General features: G+C 35.9%; 2 protein-coding genes across 2 annotated transcripts in view; one reads left to right on the forward strand and one right to left on the reverse strand.

Annotated features, from left to right (window-relative positions):
• Positions 1 to 8,925, reverse strand: part of patj (PATJ crumbs cell polarity complex component) — a 126,020-nt gene extending 117,095 nt beyond the window's left edge. The window contains exons 1-6 of the mRNA XM_084417002.1: positions 8,872 to 8,925; positions 8,164 to 8,313; positions 7,125 to 7,179; positions 6,855 to 7,033; positions 2,281 to 2,454; positions 1,905 to 2,044 (exon numbers count right to left, since the gene is read on the reverse strand). Coding sequence (XP_084273128.1) covers positions 1,905 to 2,044; positions 2,281 to 2,454; positions 6,855 to 7,033; positions 7,125 to 7,146 — 515 coding nt within the window. The 5' untranslated portion in view covers positions 7,147 to 7,179; positions 8,164 to 8,313; positions 8,872 to 8,925. The remainder of the gene's footprint in view (positions 1 to 1,904; positions 2,045 to 2,280; positions 2,455 to 6,854; positions 7,034 to 7,124; positions 7,180 to 8,163; positions 8,314 to 8,871) is intronic.
• Positions 7,070 to 23,821, forward strand: tm2d1 (TM2 domain containing 1). The gene is made up of 8 exons (XM_084417003.1): positions 7,070 to 7,130; positions 8,913 to 9,074; positions 11,033 to 11,106; positions 13,170 to 13,278; positions 13,387 to 13,478; positions 16,625 to 16,698; positions 20,785 to 20,904; positions 23,301 to 23,821. Exons 2-7 carry the CDS (start codon positions 8,941 to 8,943, stop codon positions 20,893 to 20,895), a joined length of 594 nt encoding a protein of 197 aa, XP_084273129.1. The 5' UTR covers positions 7,070 to 7,130; positions 8,913 to 8,940; the 3' UTR covers positions 20,896 to 20,904; positions 23,301 to 23,821.
• Positions 23,822 to 24,038: the final 217 nt, after the last annotated feature.

Raw genomic sequence — 24,038 nt, forward strand, 5'->3', positions numbered from 1 at the left:
ACTCTTTTTCTTTCTCTTTCTTTCTTTCTTTCTTTCTTTCTTTCTAACTTATCCATCTTTCTTTCTTTCTAATTAATCTATCTTTCTTTCTAACTAATCCATCTTTCTTTCTTTTGTTCTTTCTTTCTTTCTTTCTTTCTTTCTTTCTTTCTTTCTTTCTAACCTTTTTATCTTTCTAACCTATCTTTCTTTCTTTCTTACTAATCTTTCCTTCATTCTTTCTAACTAATCTTTCTCTTTCTTTCTTTCTTTCTTTCTTTCTTTCTTTCTTTCTTTCTTTCTTTCTACTCTTTTTCTTTCTTTCTCTTTCTAACTACTCTTTTTCTTTCTTTCTTTCTCTTTCTTTCTTTCTTTCTTTCTAACTACTCTTTTTCTTTCTTTCTTTCTTTCTTTCTTTCTTTCTTTCTTTCTTTCTTTCTTTCTTTCTTTCTAACTTTCTTTCTAACTAACTAATCTTTCCTTCATTCTTTCTAACTAATCTTTCTCTCTTTCTTTCTTTCTTTCTTTCTAACTACTCTTTTTCTTTCTTTCTTTCTTTCTTTCTTTCTTTCTTTCTTTCTTTCTTTCTTTCTTTCTAACTAATCTTTCTTTCTAACCTTTTTATCTTTCTAACCTATCTTTCTTTCTTTCTAACTAACTAATCTTTCCTTCATTCTTTCTAACTAATCTCTTTCTTTCTTTCTTTCTTTCTTTCTTTCTTTCTTTCTTTCTTTCTTTCTTTCTTTCTTTCTTTCTAACTACTCTCTTTCTTTCTTTCTTTCTTTCTTTCTTTCTTTCTTTCTTTCTTTCTTTCTTTCTAACTACTCTTTTTCTTTCTTTCTTTCTAACTACTCTTTTTCTTTCTTTCTTTCTTTCTTTCTTTCTTTCTTTCTTTCTTTCTTTCTTTCTAACTACTCTTTTTCTTTCTTTCTTTCTTTCTTTCTTTCTTTCTTTCTTTCTAACTACTCTTTTTCTTTCTTTCTTTCTTTCTTTCTTTCTTTCTTTCTTTCTTTCTTTCTTTCTTTCTAACTACTCTTTTTCTTTCTTTCTTTCTTTCTTTCTTTCTTTCTTTCTAACTACTCTTTTTCTTTCTTTCTTTCTTTCTTTCTTTCTTTCTTTCTTTCTTTCTTTCTTTCGAACTAATCTTTCTTTCTAACCTTTTTATCTTTCGAACTAATCTTTCTTTCTAACCTTTTTATCTTTCGAACTAATCTTTCTTTCTAACCTTTTTATCTTTCGAACTAATCTTTCTTTCTTTCTTTGTGTTAAATAATGCCAAGATCATGCTAAGAACTCTATAAAAACTCCATAGTAACCATCTGTGACAACTAACCAACCACTCAAAATACTTTAAACTACTTTTAAATACTTTAAACTTCAAACTACTTTAAACTTCAAACTACTTTAAACTTCAAACTACTTCAAACTAATTTAAACTTCAAACTAATTTAAACTTCAAACTTCTTCAAACTTTCTGGTCCGACTTTATCAAGCCAACTTAAAGTTTGTCTCGACGAACTTTCGCATCTAGTTATTATTATCATCCATTATCCAACTTATGCCATAAGTAAAAAGTTTTTTTTTTTTTTTTTTTTATCCATCACCCAATTAATCCAGTCAATCAATTAATCAATCTTATTATTATCCATCTCATATAAATTAAAATAAGTAAATAAATACATTTATTATTATCATGCTAATTTATAATTAGGCACAATTTATATTTTATTAGTTTTGCAAAACAAATTTTAATGCCTATGCCTTCTAATCAGGCAGATTTTAAGAAGCATAAGGAAGAATCAATTGATGAGCCAAAGCAACTCGTTGCAATTGCAAAAGGGAGAAGCCAAAAAGAAAATGATCTAAAACAGCATAAAAGATATTTGAAGAAAATATGATATATGAATAAAGCAGAGAGGTCTCACCTGTCTGCGACACTCCCTGGTTGCACCTGTCTGACGAACACACCATGGCCGCCCACCCCCTCTGGTCTCAGGCCCACCACACTGAAACCCAGACCTCCAGATAACGGCTTCTGCAGGCTGATGAGCTCCGTCCTCCGGCCCTGCTTTAAAGAACACAGAGACCAAATGAATACAGTTGAGAATGCACCATCCATACTAACTGGTGGAATCCCGGCGGAAGAAGTAGGTCATCTGGGGACTTTTCGCCTACTGTGTACTACTACTATGCATACTATAGAGTAGGGAAGTACTTGATTTTAGAAGCAGTGCATTTTCAACAAAAACAATGTTTATGCGGAGAAAAATGACACAAAAGATATCGCTGCTGCATGTCCACCTTTGCTGCTGCATGCATCCATCTCTGAAGCTGCTCAGAAGAGGCGTTAGTTGAAGCTGTTCCATTGGACACCACGGATCCCAGGCTACTGGACGGACGGCTGGCACTGACGATCAGCTGCCCTTTTCTGGAGAAACTGAACTCACTGCATGTGTCCGGAGGCAAGCTGTTTAACTGCAAAGCAGAGCGCACAGTCAGATCCAAACATATATGGAAAAGAAATAGCACAAATATAATAATAATATTTCCACAACTACAAGTGTTATTGTCATCCATTAAGTGTTATTATTGTCCATTATTAATAATAATAATAATAATAATAATAAATAATAATAATAATAAAACAAATCAAATTAAAAGATTTGTTCTTTTTTTTTTTTTATCAATTGTTCCCATTAACGAATATGTTTGAAATATATTTGAAAAATACTACTACTTCTACTACTACTGATAATAAAATAATAATGCAAATATAGTTATGTAAACAACTATACATTTGGCCATTTATGAATTTGTGTCAAAACATCTGTTTAGCGGAGGGGCCCTTAGAAAGAAAGAAAGAAAGAAAGAAAGAAAGAAAGAAAGAAAGAAAGAAAGAAAGAAAGAAAGAAAGAAAGAAAGAAAGAAAGAAAGAAAGAAAGAAAGAAAAAAAAAGAAAGAAAGAGAAAAAAGAAAGAGAGAGAAAAAAGAAAGAGAAAGAAAAAGTAAGAAAGAAAGAAAGAAAGAAAGAAAGAAAGAAAGAAAGAAAGAGAAAAAAGAAAGAAAGAGAAAAAAGAAAGAGAAAGAAAAAGTAAGAAAGAAAGAAAGAAAGAAAGAGAAAAAAGAAAGAAAGAGAAAGAAAAAGTAAGAAAGAAAGAAAGAAAAAAAGAAAGAGAAAAAAGAAAGAGAGAAGAAAAGAAAATAGAAAAAGATAAAGAATAAACATTTGTCTGAAAAATACTACTAATAATAAAATGCAAATGTAATAATAGCAATAATTACAGTATATTATAAAAATATACACACACACACACACACACATACACGTACATATACATATACATACATACATACATACATATATATATATATATATATATATATATATATATATATATATATATATACATATACATACACATACATACATATATATATATATATATATTACACACACACACACACATACATACACATATATATTACTGTTCATCCCAAAGATAACAACCTGCAGAGGAGCAACCATGTCCTACAGGCAGAGAAAAGGAAGGAAAAAATAAAAGGTGGAAAAATCAATAGATTCCTCTGCAGTATTCGCTAGTCCCCAACAGGTAATGTATTAATGACCTTTAGACTCTTACTGTGGGAACTTATCAGTCTTGTGCTTATTTAGTCCGGGCTGACAGAGCAGGTTCCAGCCTATTTCATCGATACATCTCCGACAAGGCAGTTACTCAAACTGAGACAGTGGATATTAAGGCTTGATAGAAACTCCGACTGTTGCCCGCCTCGACATACTTGATAGGTTTTTCACCTGACGCATTCATAGGCGCACGTCTGACCTTCCCAGCACTTAGAATATGAAGGCGAGCTTCCGTTATTGCCATTATCTTAATTTGGTGTGCGGATTGTTTATTGTAAAGAGGTTTCTTGTGTCAATAAAAACTCAGACTGAATACAAATAGGGACGAGGGACTTTCAGCATGCCGAGTATGCGGTAAAGAAACACATGGCCTGCATTCTGGGATGGATGCAAAATAAACATGTTCGATTTTAAAAGTTGTTTGAGTCTAACTAAATAATGTGATTTTAGCCTGATTTGGCATCATGAATACACATTAATACTGATATTTTATCTGATCTTGGAAATTCTTGACAATTTTGATGAACTGAAACATGAGGACTGCTTATCACTTTCATCAATAACACTGATGCGCAAAATGAAGAACGAAGACGCAGCAGCTCATTTCCATAATTGACCAACAGAATCTACCAAGAGCAGCGCAAAATAGCATAGGGTCACACACAAGCAGAGCTGTTTATAATCAGGTGAATGTGATCTACAAACAATAAACACAGCAAATTAAAAAATATTGTGGCTCAGAAATCATCTTGTCGCAAGTCCAGACGACAACATTGTCAAAACAATCACGGTTCACACGAATCTGCGAAAACAACTGAGACGCTGTATTCTGCTGCCAGGCCAGTAGTTGGCGATGTCACTTTAAAATGAAACGCATGCACCTATAGACTAAACACGTAATACACATGACGCCACCGTTTTCACGAATTCACGTATTTGTAGTTTTCACAGAGACGAGAACAGTATCGTTTTTCAAAAAACTTGCACTTTGAAACACGTTTTTAAAAGTTTGTCGTGTAAATGAACGGTCAAAACTCGTTGGAAACGGAGTCGTGTAAACGGCCCCTAAATGAACACGAGTGGAGAAAATTCATCCTCTGCGGGGCCTTCGACAGCAACTAGCGAAGCATGTCAGGCGCAAAATGAGTAAATTGACTATCGTAAATCACGTTGCGTGATTTATTTACATACTCTCCTCCCATAAATGTTGCGTCTGAAAGGGTAACTCTTATGTCCTCATCTCATATATGCAACGCCTGTGATTCACAACAACCTGCTAATGCCCTGTTGTCAAGTTTGGGTAAGGGCAAAACGCACAAGATGTAGTACCTTCACTGTCCAGTAGATGGCGCTTGTTTTGTAGCAGAAATAAACTGCTGCAGAAAAAGTTAAAGGTATAGTGGAGGATTTTCTTTTTCCGGGTGGATCATCAAGACTATTGGTCCTCCTAGTTGTCAATCATTCTGGTGATATGTTTACGTAAGGCCGTCGTACGTACTCGTCCCTCGGTAGTTTTCGCTTTCTGCGCATGCGCACTTTCAGGTGTATATGTGTGGTGAGCTACGGTTTCAGCCATTCATTGAAGCTCGCCGTTCTCACCGGGTTTTTTCAAAATGTCTGAGGGTCGCAAGAGAAAAAGTGTCTACGAATTGTATGACAAGAAGAGAAAGGCCTCTGAAGAAAGAAACAAGACCAGAGTGTTTTTGGGAGAATATTTCACACGCTGGCGTGCGCTAAAAGCACAGGTTGGACTTCCCACTGATGCCTCAGTCGCGAAGTTTCTACTCAACAGGTAAAGTTTGGCATGCTATTTGGAGAAATCCATTTAAAATCACTGCTGTTTCGGCGCCGAGTCTATTTGCTGCACTGCTCACTCTCGATTAAAGGGAAAGCACACTTTTGATGGACAAAATAGCCTAAATAGGGTTTCACAAAAAAAGTGCCCAAAATGCACAGAATTTGCATGTTTTAACAAGAACTGGAGTAGGCTATGTCAGAAAAGAAAACGAAGACTAATATTTATAGAAAATTTACCCATTTAAACTTGTTTTATTATTCAGTTTGTACAAGTGATTGCAATAGGCCTGTGTGTGTGTGCTTTGAGAAATATCTTTATACTGGGTATATTTATTTTATTTTTTATTTATATATTATTTTATTGCCATTCCCTGTTTTCAGACAGACGTTTAGTTTGCTAAATACATATATAAAAAAATTGTGAAATGTGAAAAGGAAATGGTTCTTCCATAACACTGCACTTCAGATGTGTGTGAATTACCCACACCTGGAGTCATTTATATAGTTCTATTTTATAGCATTTATCTGATCAAAAAAATATGTACTATGCAAATTGTAAAATGTTCTATTACAGAAAAGATATAAAATAAATATTTGTGTGTGCTGTAAAGTGGTTAGAAAAAATGAAATCGGAATCGGCTAAAATCGGTATCGGCAGGTCAAACTTAATGAAAAATCGGAAATCGGAATCGGCCCAGAAAATTGTAATCGGTGCATCTCTAGTAAAAGTTAATGTAAGCTATGATTAGCGATGCTAGCCCTGGCACAAGTCACGCACTAGGCTCATGCATGCTCTCTCGTGCACACGTTTTATAGGCGTTCCCTCTCGGGAGCAGGTAGAGTGTTGCGCATGTGCATTTTCTCAAAAAGTGGAGAGGGCAGTTCTTTTCCAAAATTCGGGAAAATCCTCCACTATACCTTTAAGTGCCATGCAAAATGTAACTAATCGCATTACTCATTACAAATGTTTTGGAGTAAAGAGTACATATACTTATTCAAAAATATAGTCAAGCAGAGAGTAAAACTACAAAGTAGCCAAAAAGATACTTATGTACAGTTACTAATTCCATTTAGACCCAGTCTCAATTGGTACACTTCATGTGCACTTGCACATGTAAGGTGTCCCATTTGTCATTTTAGCTTTCAAAGGGTGCTGATATGTGCCCTCGATGCACACTTTTGCAAAGCCCACAAGCTCGACCGTCAAAGCGACATTACGTTACAGAAATGCGGACTCAGAGGAAGATCACAAGGGCTTAGGGCTCCATGTAGGACAGGGCCTTACTCAAATACTTTACACCACTGAAATCTTGCCAGTAGTTCTTTTAAACGGCAAATATACAGACACAAATATACAAGTAGTTTGTGGCCTTGGAGCTCACAGTAGGAGTGTCTTTGAAGGTTTATACGCTAATGTATGTTGTGCAAGTCTGACCTGGTCTTTCAGCTGTTTGACGGAGTGTTGCAGGGTGAGGATGTGGCCGAACAGAGGGCTCTGCAGGGCTTCCTTCAGCGTGCCGAGCCTGTCGCTGTGGGTCCACTCTTCTCTCTGCACCAGCTTGGACTGCAGCCTTTCCAAGGCCTGGAGCACCTGCTGCCGCTCGGAAGCAGACACTGAGAACACACACAGTCAAGATATTAACCATGCAAAGAAGGATTAAACACAGAGCATGCTAACGTGGATGAAAATTACAATTACTGATACCTGTCGGTAAGTTCTCATACATTGTCGTTCTCTCGATAATTCAGTGCAGATTGATCTGTGAAAGTGGATGAAAATGGATATTTGTACATTTTTGAGCTTCAGTTTGATCTTAAATGTGTATGTCCTTGCACAAACATAATAATGATCATAATCATAATTTAATGAATAAGACTGATCAAACACTGTAAATTATCAAATTTGTTATGTAGACAAATATATATATAAATGCAGTCAAATCTATTAATAACATGTAATCACATCTAACAAAGATATACTGTATACGTGTGTGTATGTGGAATATATATTAGTGTTGTCAAATCGATTAATCGCGATTAATTGCATCTAACATAAAATATTATTTATATAAGTGTGTGTGTGTGTGTATATATATATATATATATATATATATATATATATATATACATACATATATACTGTATATATACATACACACACACACACACACATATATATAAACAAACTTTTTTGTTAAATGCAATTAATCGTGATTAATCAATTTGACAGCACTAATATATATGCTATTAAATAGACTTTATATATATATATATATATATATATATATATGTTTGTGTACTTTTACTTAGATGAGATTAATCGATTTGACAACACTAATATATATATATATATATATATATATATATATATATACACACACCAAGTTTTTAGCAGATGCGATTAATCGTAATTAATCGATTTGACAGGACTGGTGTGTGTATAAATAATTTAGCATAGCTAAAAAAATTATACACTACTGAATTAATTTTTTTTATTTTTTTTTAATGTTGATTTTCATATTTTTCACTTTGTATAACAGTGGGAAACCTGGAATGGTTCTCATTCAAAATGTATGCTGATATAATGTGTTTATTTTCATATGATCAAAGATAAATCAAGGCATCTTATTAATATAAGACTCTATAACCCATAATAACAATATCCTTTATAATACTATCAGACAGCAGTTTCTGTTCACGTGAGCAGCCATCAAAGCAAAAGTGGGAGTATTTACCTTACTTACCTACAATGTCCATATACACTTGCTCTTGAGGTTCACCTAAATCTCTGTCGACTTAGACTCTCTCATAAAACACAATCCAGCATTTCAAGTGTTGTTTAGGGCTGTTTTGTCTGTACGTTACGTGTGTGTTTACACCTGCGCGAGCCTCACCTGAAACCAGGAAGTGCGTGATCATTCAAGTTTCAGTGAACTTTATTTAAGTTAAACACAAGATAACAACGAAACCATTATGTAACTGAAGGGTAAATATGTGTTTATACGTCTACTCTATAATTAAAGCATTATTTAAATTATATCATAAAATATAAATTATATAAACGGAATCAAACAGGTGCATACGCGTAAAACACTGAGTCATCACTGAAATCAGTGCTGAAAACTTCCTGACAGTGTAAATAATACGTCAAAGAATCATTCTATCAATCGAAAAGTGCTTTGTTTTAAAATATTAACAATAACTTGAAAAGAATGACATACAACATAACACACAAACATGCTCCTGCCTGCTTCCCAATACAAAACCCCATTATTGTGACACAGGCTAGCGCAGTTAGCCGGTTATAAAGTTGATTATAACCATTAAACACCGTGAATAAGTTTAACCGATACTTGGTTTTGCGTGCAAACTTGCTATACAGACCAATCCGGCTTTACTAAGTATATGTATAAAGTTAAAGGCGTTAAATAAGAGAATTCTGAGAGACTTACGTGCTATGTGCGCGGCGAATCTTGTGCACTGTTTCTTTAAGAGCCCCAGCAGTCACGTGACCGTTCAACATGGCGTTACACTGGAAGAGTTTGATGCGCTTTCGTTCATCAACACGGCCGCTGATCATCTTCGCCTTCTGCCTGACTGTCATCCACAGCCTGGGGAGTGATGTGGACAACTGTGATAAACTGCAGTTGGGACAATATCCTTTCAAAATCGCCTTAAGGATCGTTGAATTAGTAGCCTGCTAGCTAGCATTGTGGCTGCAATTGATGGTTGTTCATAACATAAATGTGCTAATTTTACATATAAATCATTATTTGACATAATTATGGTACAATTAATACTATTTGGTGTTTAGATCTGTGATTTAATAGTGTATAGAGTGATATAGATCGTTATTTATGACCTACATACATAGCATATATCTGTTTGATTTGTTAGACCTTTTGGAATATTTCAGATGTGTTTTTATTATACATAAGCGTAAATGAATTACATTCTGTGTCTATATATGGGTCAATGACGTGACGCCTAAATTTTCTGTCCGATTGCATTTTTTCAGGCAAAAACGGGTTTAAATGCATAAAAAGATACTGCATATTTGAAGTACCTCTCCCATGTATGTACTCACTTTAACTCATCAAAAACCTTTACTTATTTGTTATTTTTTTTGTTATTTAAAGTGTCAAAACATCATGTGGTGCGACCGTCCGGCCATAACTTCTGTTTTGAAAACGTCTTTGAAATTACTCTGAATTTATTCAAATTTATTTTCTGCACTATTTGGCATGATTTCCAAAATGTTTTGTAATCCTTTAAAAAAATTCAAAGCATTTGTATTTATATTTCCATCATAATATACAAACAAACTTTGTCCGATGATGTCCATTTTATGAAATATCATGTGGTGTGACCATCAAGGAACTACCATTTTGGGACTTTAATGTTGAAAACTATTCAAACACAGGACGTTACATCATATACCAATTTACCAAGGACCCATGGAAGCAGCAAGCAGGTTTGTAATTCTCTCAAATTGGAAAAAAAATAAACCTTTGTAATGGTTGGTATGTAGTTGCCAAATTTGGATGTCATGTGGTATGACCTAAAAAAACTATTGACCCCAAATGTTACCTGTATACAATAATTTTATGAAATAATTTATATCTATTACATTATTATTTGTTAGAAAGAAATTCTAAGTCAAGTTAAAAGAAATGGTGCACTTGTGTTTTTGATGTGATTTTTTTTTTTTTTTTTAAAGTTTATGTTCAGGAAAATTCTGTGAAATTTGTATGAAATCTGGTTTAAATCAATTTTTTTGTATAAAATGTATTGTTCATTGATCTCTTTAAATAGATTTTTAACTATATAAGGTCTTCGTGTCATTTGGAGCTACCACTTATCATTTGGTGCGACCAATAAAAGCAATCGCTGTATTAAATGTAAAATAAAATATCTTATTTTTGTGGCTGAAATATGAATCACTGATACAGTATGCTTTAGTAAATGATATTTTTAAAACATTTATATCAGTTTTATGTGATTTACAGGAAAAGTAAGTCTGTTAACTAGATTTAAGAAGGCAACTCGGAAATTATAGAACAAAAAACGAGATCATTATTTACAAAAACTCAAAAGAAATGCAAAACTTGGTTTCTAAACACTTTAATTACTAAGAACTTGTAAAAAAAATGTTTAAGCATGTTAAGGAAATTAATTAATTTTAAGATAAATCACAGTCGCACCACATGACATTTTTTAAGGCTACGGACAATTCATCTAGATGAAAAAACACTAAAATCACTTAAATTGAATTTTTTTAATGAATTTAGGTGTACACAACATCCTTAATGTTTGAACAATTGCAACAGATATTATTATTTTTTGTATTTTAAAATTGACCTGTCGAAAATCCTTATACGTCATTGACCCTTATGTTAAACGGACTTAATAATGAACGACATGATCTATGATGGCTCATGCCACTCATATTCAATTATTGATTGCTGTTTTCCTGTTTATTATTGTGAAGCTGCTTTGAAATAATCTGTATTGTGTAGAGCACTAGATAAAGGTGACTTGAATTGGCTATTGGAAATCAGCATCAGTAATGTTGCTTTAAATACCATTTGATTCCACCTTAACAGTGCTTAGGTATCTGTGTAACGAACCCAAAATAGATGATGCAACTCAAGAACCAGAAAACTGCAAGGACCGGTTGGCCTGGGGTGAGTCTGCTTTTATGTTTCACTATTTAAAAGGCTTCTACGTTCTTCGACATATTATAATGAAATATTTATTATGCATAATTGATTGTAATATATACATAATATATTACATTGATGTTTTATATATATATATATATATATATATAAATATGTATATGTATATATAAAATTGATGAAATATATTATGTATATATTACAATCAATTATGCATAATACATTATGCATAATCTATATATATATATATATACATGTATATGAAATGAAATATACTTTATTGTCCCTGATAGGGAAATTTGTAATGGACTCCATAGCCAGCATTTCGCAAAAACCTGGTACATTAAAAAATAATTAGACAAAATATTCATACACACCAAAAATACACATAAAAGTTTGAACAATATTAAGTGTAGAGTATATATATAGTAAAGATAGTATATAAACAAAGTATTAAATAATGTATAATAAATATATTTATTTTAGTAGCCTATTTTATGCATTATATGTAATGTATAATATGAAATATTTATTATTCATAATTTATTGTGACATACATAATAGTAATATACTGTATATAATATAATGTATAAAGATAATATATAAACAACGTATCATACATATTTTAATAATTTTAATATATTATATGTAGAATGTTAATGTGTGTTAGTATATTTATTTTTGATGTAAATATATATTTGATAAATAATATATTATGATTATTATATAATTACATGACGTAATATATATTGTATTACAAAAAGTGTATAATATTTATATTATATACATCAATGTAGCATTTAATATACATTTTATAAATAATATATTAAAATGATATAATTGTATAAAATAATGTATAATGTATTATATATACTGTGTGTGTGTGTATATATATATATATACAGTGCAATGCATAAGTGAATACACCCATGCTAAAGTTGACTAAAAAGAGGAATAAAAAATCATATTTTGGAAATTGAACTTAATGCCTTAATTTAAAAAATTAGGAAAAATCCAACCTTTAAGGACACCAATTTTCTTTGTGAATGAATAATGTATCGTAAATAAATAAATGTTCTTCCTTAAAATACATGGTGCATAAGTGAGTACACCCCTATGTTAAATTCCCATAGAGGCAGGCAGATTTTTATTTTTAAAGGCCATCATCACATAGCCTTCACCATACCTAGAGATTGGCATGGGGTACTTTCCATAAGATCATCTCTCAATGCAAATCAAACTAGCTATTAGGCTAACTGAAATAAAACCATGCCAATCTCTAGGTATGGTGAAGGCTATGTGATGATGTGGGGCTATTTTAATTCCAAAGGCCAAGGGAACTTTATCAGGATGCATAGTATCCTAAAAAAAAAAAAAAATCTGCCTGCCTCTATGGGAATTTAACATAGGGGTGTACTCACTTATGCACCATGTATTTTAAGGAAGAACATTTATTTATTTACGATACATTATTCATTCACAAAGAAAATTGGTGTCCTTAAAGGTTGGATTTTTCCAAATTTTTTTAATTAAGGCATTAAGTTCAATTTCCAAAATATGATTTTTTATTCCTCTTTTTAGTCAACTTTAGCATGGGTGTATTCACTTATGCATTGCACTGTATATATATACTGTGTGTGTATATATATATATACACACACAGTATATATATCATTTAATAATATAAGTATATACACATATATACAGTACTGTGCAAAAGTCTTAGGCATGTTAATATCCCCCCCCCCGGTCATTTATTTATATATTTTGCTGTAGTGTGTCAGTAGGAAATATCAGTTTACATTTCCAAACATTCTTTTTGCCATTAATTGTAATAATCCAGTGAGATTTCTGGATATTAACATGCCTAAGACTTTTGCACAGTACTGTGTATATATATATAATATCTTTTTTTTTTTTTTTTTATATATAATGTATAATATATTATACTATATAGAGTATTATTATAATAAAAAATAAATGTCTTTATAATTGCCAGAATATGCCTGATACCAGTTATGACTTGTGATATATTAAATGAGGAATCTAAGGCTGTGTTGTCATTTCAGTGGAATGCCTTCCCGCTCCAAACATCAGCTGTCGGCTGTCAAATGGAACACAGTTCAAATTCAGCGGTGTAGAGGTTGGGTTCAACAAAAGCGTCCCATGTCGAAATGTGTAAGTCAAACTTTACCTTCATGACATGGCCTTACATTAAGTATGTACTTACTTTTTTTTTGTGTGTGTAAATAATCTGTTAACATCTATTGTTTGGTCTTACATTAGGAGTGGTTACTCATACAAAGTGGCTGTTGCTCTGTCACTCTTCCTGGGATGGATCGGGGCGGATCGGTTCTACTTGGGATACCCGGCCTTAGGTAAGAAACTACTGTCTTTACTGCTGGTTAAATCGAACTTGGCTAAATGTGTGGGTCACTAAGCTATGGATCCAACATTGCATGTTTTTCTCGTTGGCTGTGTGCCGTTGCCCCGAAATCACCTCTTTCTGGCACCCATTTATCCCTCAGTAACTCATGAAAATAGGAGTGTGCAGCAGAGCATATTTTTTTTTATCTGTTCTGTATCAGTAACAATCTCAAAATTATTTATATCTGTATTGTTTATGAATAATATCAATACTTTCCCCTGGCTCACCTGTTATCCAGCAAACAGGATGAGTGACTGTCAGCCCAGTTTTTCTTTCTATTATTCTGCAGTTAATCATTTTGAAGCCATTATCAGGCACATCTCTAGTGCGAGTGCTGCGCTGTTACACAAGGGACCTTCAGAACAGACAGAATCAGTCCTGGATGTTCTGCTGTTGACATCATCTCTTGCCTCCTTTCCAAGGACACACCTTTTCGCCAGATGTTCTCTGAGTGAGAATCACACGGACTGATTTTCTTGCACCGATCTTGATCTTTTTCTTGCTCTAATATTGATTTGAAGAGGCAGACATGGTCATCACTGACGTGGAAATCTGATTTGATACCGATAATAATAGGAAGATGGTATTTATAGCCAGTAGCCAATATGATTACAGATTAGTGGTCGACTAATATGTGTTTTTAAAGGCCAATCCTGGTAATGAAATCTATAGACTCGGGTGGCAGATATAATCTTGATTTTTTTTTTTTACACAGTTTAATGATAGCAAATAAGATGTAGACAAAATTACAGACTTTAAGTTAGCACTTATTTTACACAATATATCTTCAAAATTCATTAAAAATTGAATCTGTTTCAGTGTTATTTTAGGATTTATACAGTATACTATTATAATTTTTATTCATATTTTTAATTAGCTTTTATATTTTCAGTTTTCATTTTCATTTTAGTTAACTTTTTTATTTATTTATTTTTTTTATTAGTGTTTGGTGTTAATCTTTATTTTAGTAGTATTTTTATTTTATTTTACTTAGTCGCCAAGGCAAATTTTTTCATTTTAATTTATTTATATTCTATTTTATTTCAGTTAACAAAAATGTTTTAATAGTTTTAGTTAACGATTACAACACTGATCTGTTTGGTAGACTTATCAGGGCAAATTAGAATTTTACTACAGTGTAATAAATAATTACTACATTTACATTTATGAGATTCAGTTTACGAAAAAAAAAACTAAAGCATTTGGTCATAAATTTGGAGAGAATTTTAGGGGGGGAAATGTGTTTAATTGTCATGAAATTAATGTCTAAATGCCAAAAAAAAACAAAAAACTGTGGTTTATATCTTATAAAATAAAAAATGCTTATGAATTTAGGGAGACAGCTTGTTTCCGCCACTGAATAAAAAAGATAATTGCGACTATCTCTCAATTCTGACTTTTTTTCTTGCAATTGTGAGTTTACATCAGAATTGCGTGATATAAAGTCAGAATTGCAAGATTCAGAGAAAAAAAGTCTTTATTTTTCCTCAGAATCGGACTTTATATCTCACAATTCTCAGAAAACATGTCAGAATTGTGGGTTTATATCTCGCAATTATGACTTTTTTTCTTGCAATTGCGAGTTTATTTCTCGCAATTATGAGAGAAAAAAAGTCAGAATTGTGAAATAAAAATTGTATTCAATAGCGGAAACAAGCTTCCATAGACATGTGACCTGGATTTTAACCAATTTTGTGGGAGTCCCTCCATCACACATGGACTAGGCCACAAAATGTTTGTTTAAAGGTTTAATTCTGATCGAAGACTGGTGGTTAAAGTGTTTTTGGCCTTTCTGTCGAAGAACTCTAGACCTTCCCCTTTAACCACAATATAAACCATCCCCAACATATCTACGCCTATTTTGAAAATGAACTCCTGAGACAAAAATCACCACAGGTTTGGATCGCTTTTAAGAGAAGGTACATGCTGTTCACATATGAGGCCAACATTATCAGTCCTTGCATGTTCTGCTTTTCAGAACATGTGAAAATCCATCAATGACCCTTTTTTGAGCACCTTGCTCTTTCGTTTTTTTTTTTTGTTGGTACCAACTGTTTTAACAAAACAAGTCTGCACGCGATAGCTAATTAACTAAAACAGTTCTCTTTGCCATCAGATCTCATGGTGTTAGTCTATCTATCCCATGGAGCAATTATTGTCATCGCATGCAGATGAGTTCAAGTCGCACATCTAAATCCCAAGGTTAGGCTGGATACAGCGGGAAGCTCCGTCTTTCTGCCTTTCTCCACGTTTTAAGGACTTCCTGATCAATTAAGCACCTGCGTTAGGACAAAAGGCCCTGGGCTTTTGAAGGTCCCCCTTGTTCCTGGCTTCTTTGTGCGAGGAGCGCAGGAGTTTGTGAAAGGCAGACTCACACCGCGCTGGAGTCAGTTGTATAGTCTTGTTCATTGAGAGCGTAATAGCCCAGCAGCTCTGGGGTCAGTCCAGACCAGGTGTGCCTCAAAGGAAGGCCTGGACTTGTTGAGAAGACATTCTGCAGGTGGTCTCTTTGATAGCCGTCCTGGAATCAACATGCCTAAACCCCTCAATGACCAATTATAAGTAATATTAGGGATGATTAGCAGCAATTATGTTTGAATCGCAGGATGGAAGGTTTTTTTTTTAATTGACTGCAGATCTCATGGGCTCCTGATGGTGTTTCAAATGATCACTCAATGGACATCCAAAGTACTACTTAAATTTAAACCATAATTGTTTATTTTGTGGCAATTATGTGTGGGCATTATACATTTTAACTTGGCTCATGAATATTAATTGACAGTCCTACCTATTTGCTGGAAGGCAGGTAAGTCTTTAATGCACACAATTCAGTTCTATGAATTGGCTTGATATTATAAGTTGACCTTACAGCCTCGCACAGTGGCTTAAAAACTGCAAGAACAGCCTGCACTAATGCAAGAATGAAACAACATTTTCATAGGTGCACGTTAAATAGCTTTGCCCTCAAATTTGTTTTTCTTTGTGGTCATACAGAGAAGCCAGAGAGAAAGTGTTTTTGGACACAAAGTGGTTATGATGGGAAGCTTTTCAGTGTGTTCTTGGTTAACGTGTGGATCACTCTTTGTTTATTCCCAGGCCTGCTGAAATTCTGCACTGTGGGGTTCTGTGGAATTGGAAGCTTAGTGGACTTCATGTTGATATCCATGCAGGTAAGAGACTTTAATTTCCAGGTTTTGGCCCATTTATACTTGTTTACTTTTCCTTCTGCATTCTTTTTGGTGCAAGTTGATCCATTTTTATTCTTTTTAATTTTTGGTTACTTATACCTGATTTAATAGTTATCAGGGTTTTTGTTTTTATTGGCTGTGATTTTCACACTGTATTTTGCTTTCACTGTAGGCAGCAAAAACTGTCAAGACACATAAGGTTTATATTTGAAAAAACAAATGTTATTATTTATAAATAATAAATCCTTCGGAAGAGACGTTAAACCGAGGTCCTGACTCTCTGTGGTCATTAAAAATCCCAGGATGTCTTTCGAAAGAGTAGGGGTGTAACCCCGGCATCCTGGCCAAATTTGCCCAGTGGCCTCTGTCCATCATGGCCTCCTAATCATCCCCATATACTGATTGGCTTCATCACTGTCTCCTCTCCACCAGTAAGCTGGTGTGTGGTGAGCGTTCTGGCGCAATATGGCTGCCGTCGCATCATCCTAGTGGATGCTGCACATTGGTGGTGGTTGAGGAGATTCCCCCCTTCCATGTAAAGCGCTTTGAGTGCCGAGAAAAGCGCTATATAAATGTAATGAATTATTATTATTATTATTATTATTAAATAATTTATTTTGAAAAGTATTATATTTGTTTTAAAGCAACCCTCTACAGACATTGGCTAGTCATTTAAGGCTAGTAATCAAGAATACAAATGGAAAACTATTATAATATAAAATATAAATTTCAAATACTATTGAAGTCAAGTGAATAGTCTGTAAGAAAATTAGATCAAATAATCAAACTACTAGCAATAGCACAAATAAACACAATAGAACAAATTAAACTGTTTTTTTAGGGTTTTCAGGTAGATATAACAGTAGTTCGATGCAGATTATGTACAGAAATTTAATAAAGCAATCAAATGTAAAATAACACTGTATAGTATTCACTGTATAAATTAAATATAGATATATAGAATCTTTAAATAAAGAATCCGTATATATAGAATCCTTATTAAAGTTACAAAAGTTATTCAGTCAAGAGCATTGAGTTTTTTTTTTTTTTTGCAGTGAGTCTGTTTTTTGTTTAACATTAAAAACAAAGACGGCAGCAGGAATATTATGATGCTGTCACTTTTAAGACATCATGCTGATACTGTACACATGTATTTCCTTTCTCAACAGTTTATGTTCACTTAAGACGCAACCGACTATGTTTACTAGGGTACTCACCAAGATGAGCATTTTGACATAATATTGTGTGAAATTGAAAAACGTGAAAGGGAGCACAATTCTGTATTCACGTCACGTGCTGTCAGACGCTAGCCTAGAAATCTAGATGCACCCTAGCGGCAGCAAAATGTATTTTGCAGCCAGGGCAATCTAGCAACTCTCCATAGACTTTCGAGCTGCAAAAACCTAAATTGGGTCAGGCCAATCACGTCGCGTATAGAGTATGCGGGGCGGGCTTAACATATGACGACAGAGTTGCGACGGTTACCTGCTACTTGAAAACAAAGAATGGCGGCTGCTCATCGGCTTTGGCCGCGACTCTGGAGGACTTGGAGTTAAGTTTTTCTTTGAGAAAAGAGCAAAGAACGGCACTTAAGTCATTCTTAAAAAAAAGAAGATGTGTTCGTAGTTTTGCCGGCCAGATATGGCAAAAGTTGAATCTATCAACTAGCTCCGCTGGTGGGAAAACGCTCTGGTTGGTTGAAGCGCTGTCCTATTGCGTGCAGAGGGAATTTGAAAGACAGCCGTTTATCCCGCCCCTCGGATTGAGCCGTGTCTATGGTGAGTTGCCAGACCTAACATCTTGATGTAGGTCTGGCTTGCCAGGCTAGTCAGATGCGGCTTTGGATGTCAAGTTTGCGCACACAAAACTTCTTACACAGCGTGCGCGAGTTATCTTTAGCGTCTTTTTCTGCTTGAATGTTTCAATTGGCAAGGCTTAAAAGCGTCTGCTAAATGACTACTACCTTACATTTAGCATATTAGAGCAGTAACCAGGGAAGGCGCTTTACCCACAATCCTGTAAATGAGCTGCAGAGACTCAGCACGGACTTGTACTTGAATGCTTGTGTTTGTATTCAGTGGCACCTGTGTCTCTCCTCCGGTGGCTCCAGCACTGTGAAAGGAGCTAATGAGAGCCTCGTTTGTTTTCGCCTCCTCCTCCTCATGTCCCAAGCTGCACACTCCCACAGGACTCCCCTAACCTCCATTAAAGGCCCCCTACACCTGACAGGAGAAAAAAGACGCTCCATTTGTCATCTTGTTAGGCCTAACCTCACCCTCTCCACTCTCATTAGGCCTCACAGGCCTGAATGAAGCTATACAAGAGAGATGTTTGCTCACCGCTGCCACTTCCACATGCCACCAATGACAGATATTTATGGCAAGCTCTTATGCATGTTGAAAGATGGCTCCAGGAATAATTATTACACGTACTTTAGAAATCCTTCGGCTGCTACGTCATATGTTGGAAATGTTTGCGTCCCCTGCTGCTAGTGAAAACAAAAAAAAATTGTGTCTGACCTACTAAACGCTGGGGGAACAATGACTTGATGTTTTCCAACATGTTTCAACAGGACAGGACAGCGTGTTACGATACCTTATTCGTAGTTTATCTAAAGAATGTGATATCTATCAAGACTTTTTGTCATTTATAAGCTTTAAAAGTTCTGGCCTTTCAATCTCTTTCAAATTTACTGACTTCCATAAACACTGCGTGCCTCAAGTCCTCTGTACCTAGTTTGATTATTCGTAGTCGCTTGCAGCGTACTGCTTTAAAACAATACCTGTCCATTCATTGACAATTTCATGCTTCTGCTGGTTTATCATGACTCCCTCAGTTGTTTTGCGTTCCTCCTCAGAAACGCCCGCTCTTTCCTAGCCGCAGTGGATAAATAAACCAAGCCTTTATTTTTTTAAATGGCCGTGGCGGCTTTGATTAACAGGGCCACTGCAGTGTTTATTGTTCTCTTAATGTCTTATTGAAGGCCCTGGGAGAGCAATGCTTTTAAGAAGTGCCTCTGGCAGCCAAAGCTGTCACGCGCTAACATTCTCAATTAGCTGTCGACTGTCGTGCCTCTTCGTTTTTAAATTGTGACACTTTTGATAAAGAGTATCCCCTTCCCTCGAGACCCCATTTGCGCTCACCGCTCCTTTCTAAAACCCCATATTTTATACACCAAACTACCTTCACTAAAAGCGGTGTCGTTCGGGAAATGCATCTTTGAGAACTAATAAATAAACACCTGGGACATGTTACTGTAATGTATATTCATCAATATTCCTTCCTGCGAGTCATGCCACAATTCGGCCTATAGTGATGCAATATAACGGCACAGTGAAACTTAATGTTTTAGAGTGGAGGAATCACTCGAGTTTGATGGATCGAATGTTAATGGAATGAGAGAAGATGAACGTGTGTTTTCAAGAAACTCTAGTCGACCACCACACCGATCTAGACAACTCTCGGCCGATACCATTGCGAGAGGAAATAGCTTGTATTGGGCCACTGCCAGATGAGTGCTAATCTTGATATGGTAGAACACAGTGTCTGTGTTTGGTGGGGCTTTTCTCCCTCCACCAGATGTGTGTTCTCATTATCATCCCGTCCCAGAGTGGAGCGGAGCAGAGCCGGCATAGCCAGGTGTTGGGCACGCACGCCTGCAGGAAGCCATTACACTGTCTTTGTGCGTCAGTCCAAGCATGTTGCTCGTATAGAAGCTGATCTCAGAACTGGCACGGGCCCCAGTTTGGGCTCTAGGCTCATTGCTGAAACTCTGATCTGGGGACTGTCCTTTGGGACACTCCTCCTCACTAGGACTCAGAAAGCAACCTCAATTACAGCACTGCCTGGGGTTAAACTTAAATTGCTTCCAATTCGGCATTACTGTCTTATAATTCAATTGCATGAGCATTAGCCATCTGAGGAGGACGATAGACCCAACCAGCCCACCTGGTATTCATCATTGTGTAATGTGGAATCATGTAATTGTCTGGTGAAAGATTACATTGTTATGTATGTCTCCCTACGCCGCTCTGACATTCGAGACTCATTTTGTTTGCTCTGGCATAGATTGTGGGTCCATCAGACGGGTCGGATTACATCGTGGACTACTACGGGGCACGCCTCACCCGTCTTTCGATAACAAATGAGACCTACAGAAGAACGCAGCTCTCTCCGTGAAGACACCAGGTGAGGATCTATTTGTCAAAGCTGTAAAAACGTATCTATCCAGGGTTGGACGGGAGGGTTATGAACTTTGTCATACAGCAGTGTCGAGAGAACAGAAAAAGGGGCGTATGGGTAAGTGGCATATTTTGAAAGTTCTTCAAAGACTTCTTAATAATGTGCTGACTCAAGGTCAGTGGTGATCTCCAGTGACCTCCTGAGGTATCAAAGCAAACTGGCAGACCAAGGACACCTTCAGCTTGATCTAAGCCCCCGTCCACCACCCCTCACTCTCTTTTTCCCCAGAAGGGGCTCCCTGCTTTAGGGAGAGAGCGATTAAATGTCAAACGTGCCGAGAGGACGTTGGGAAAACACGGCGAGGTCGTGAGATTGCACTTATTATGGCTGGCACCAGGGCTGCATCTGTTGAATTTTGTCCTGGTACCCCACACACACACTCTTGCAGACATCCCCATATCCAAAAGAAAATAGTGGCCGCGTTCTAGACGATTACTTATATCTGTGTCTTTCCCCTATCTGTTTCTGTTTCCTGCCAGTACGGTTCTCTGGTTAACATTAGCTGCAGCAGGGGTAATGGCGGTGACAGGGGTGTTATGTGGAACGGGACCCATGTGGAGACCATTACTTGCTCTCCGGTGTTTACATTGTTCCAGCATAAGCCTCCGAAGATACAAGTTCTCAATCCCACATCATTCATTTGCCACATCTCCTAGTCTTTCTTCTATCTCCTTAGGACAGTTTCACGAAGCAAATTTAGACTGAATGCATAGGCATTTTCAGTGGAGAACTGTCACTGACCAGGTTTATCTGTGTTTGACTTAAAAATATCAGGCCATCACCTCACACCATCATCCTTGCTATTGCCTTGCAGCCTGATCCAGAGTAGTTGATCTAACATTAGATCAATTGCTATAACAAGAAAAAACAGCCCAGAAGGTCTTTAGAAGATCCCAAGGTAGATCTAGATAAAGTACTTCAGATGTAGATTATTTAGGGCTAGTCTAGACCACACCACCCAGATTATGATGATCTACAACTAGATCTAGACTGAACAACTCATATTATGATGATCTACACCCAGATTAAGACAAAGCATCCTGTGTGGCTCACATGTTTATCGTCCAAGCAAATGCAGTCCTTGTACACTGGAAAAAAAAGTAAGCTTTGTCACTGGGATAGTACACTTAAAGTACCTTATCTGCCCCTAAAAGTTGCAAAATTAGTACCTTAGAGTAGTAATACGAGTCATGAATACTACTATAGTAATACTACTATGAATTTTTTTAGTTGCAAAAAAGGTACAATGAAAGTGTGTTTTTATACCTTAGTTTTTATACTTATCATTGAGGGTACTACCTCAGTGATAAGCTGTTGTACCCCTTAAGGTAAAAAAAATAAAAATCTGAAAATCTAGAGGGCATGAAAACCTCCAATAATACCCCTTTTCCACCAAGGCAGAGCTGGTGCTGGTTCGGAGCCAGAGCCTAGTTTCAAATCGGTTCTTTGTTTTTCCACCGCCAAAGCACCAGCTCCGAACCAGTAAAACTGGTTCTTAAGTAGCACCAAATCATTGCAGGGTCTAGAACGGAGCCAAGAAAGAACCGCTTGCGTCAGAGGCTGGGGGCGGGGTTACCGTGACCAACAAGACTGAAGAGAAACTTGTGACCGCCATTTTCAAATAGCAGCTAATCGAGCTAACAGCAGCTAAACACGATGGACGCGATCTAAAATATAAATCTAAGGCTAAAGTCGGCATCTTATTGTTAAAAATAAATGTTATGTACATGCCGTTACTCTCGCTTGTAATCTCCGTCTGTACAAATAATGGCGAGCCGCGCGAACACGTTGGATCCGCGTGTTTGGATGCCGATGTAGGTCCGCAAAGCCATGAACATCAATAGCAAAGCAACGTGCGCCATTGTTGATATTGTGTTTGTGTTTGGCGCCGCCGCGCTAACGTTGCCGAGAAAGATGAGATGTAGCTGTGACGTAAGACCTGGCTCTGCGTTGGCTCTTTAGCCTGTGGAAAAGCAAACCGGTTCTTCAGTCGAACCAACTCCGAACCGGCACTAGCTCTAGCTCCGAACCAGCACCTGGTTCTTGTTGGTGGAAAAGGGGTATAAATGTACTAGAACCAACAACTTAATCCTTTTTCTGTTTTTCTATGTTTCAACCTTATAAATAGTTTCTCATGTTTACATCAGCTCTGGAATGAATCCAGAAACCCAAATGATGTTCTTCCTCGTATAGGAAAAATGATACTGATCCATTTCAGCATTGGAAATGTTCCCTGCCACATGTGTCGTCTTCATTGTCGGAAGAGACTGATTTATCTTCTGCTTGTGTTGTCCTGGACCTGCTCCCAAACAGAACTAACTCTTTCCATTCTGCCGTTTCAGGTGGATCCCAATGAGATGACCCACCAAATGTACAGGATCGTGTTATGTAAATGCCATCTTTTCTTTGGATATGCCTTTGCCGTTTCCAAACACAAAGACACATGGATATGCCAAACTACGCTCTGGGAAAGACTAGTCCATGGAAATACGGCTCATGTATGTGCTGAGCTGCGTTGGTCCCACTGCTCCAAGCTCTGCTCGGAACCTTGCTCTATCGCTCTCTCTCCCTCCCATCAATCATCGATCTCTTCCCTTGAGTCATGTTGCAGGAATGTAGTCCAGCATTTGTTTCTTTTCATTCCGTGCCCACACTAGCTTCACATCGTTGGACATTGTGTGCTGTTTTGATGTTATTTAAACACTGTAAATAAAGTTTTAATATCACTTTCAGTGCTGACATGTTTTGTACTTTGCATTGTTAGTAGAGATGTGCAACTTATCGGTTTTCATATTGGATCCGGCCAATATTAGCGGATATTATTTTATGTCATTGGGCTGAATTGGCTGATATAAAAAGGTATAAAAACACACTTTATTTGTATAAGTTTTTATTTATTTTAGTGTCAGCCATCATATTTGTATTGGCCATAATATTAAAAATAATATCTGTATCGGTCAAAATAATCTCTGATTGTTAGGTATCATACAATATTGGGTGGTTACACTTTTCAGTCGTCTTGTAAAAGTGGCCCGTCGTTATCCCTTCTGATCTTCAAACAATCTGTGTCAGACCAATGT

Source organism: Rutilus rutilus (genome assembly GCF_951802725.1).
Source record: "Rutilus rutilus genome assembly, chromosome: 8".
NCBI lineage: Eukaryota > Metazoa > Chordata > Actinopteri > Cypriniformes > Leuciscidae > Rutilus > Rutilus rutilus.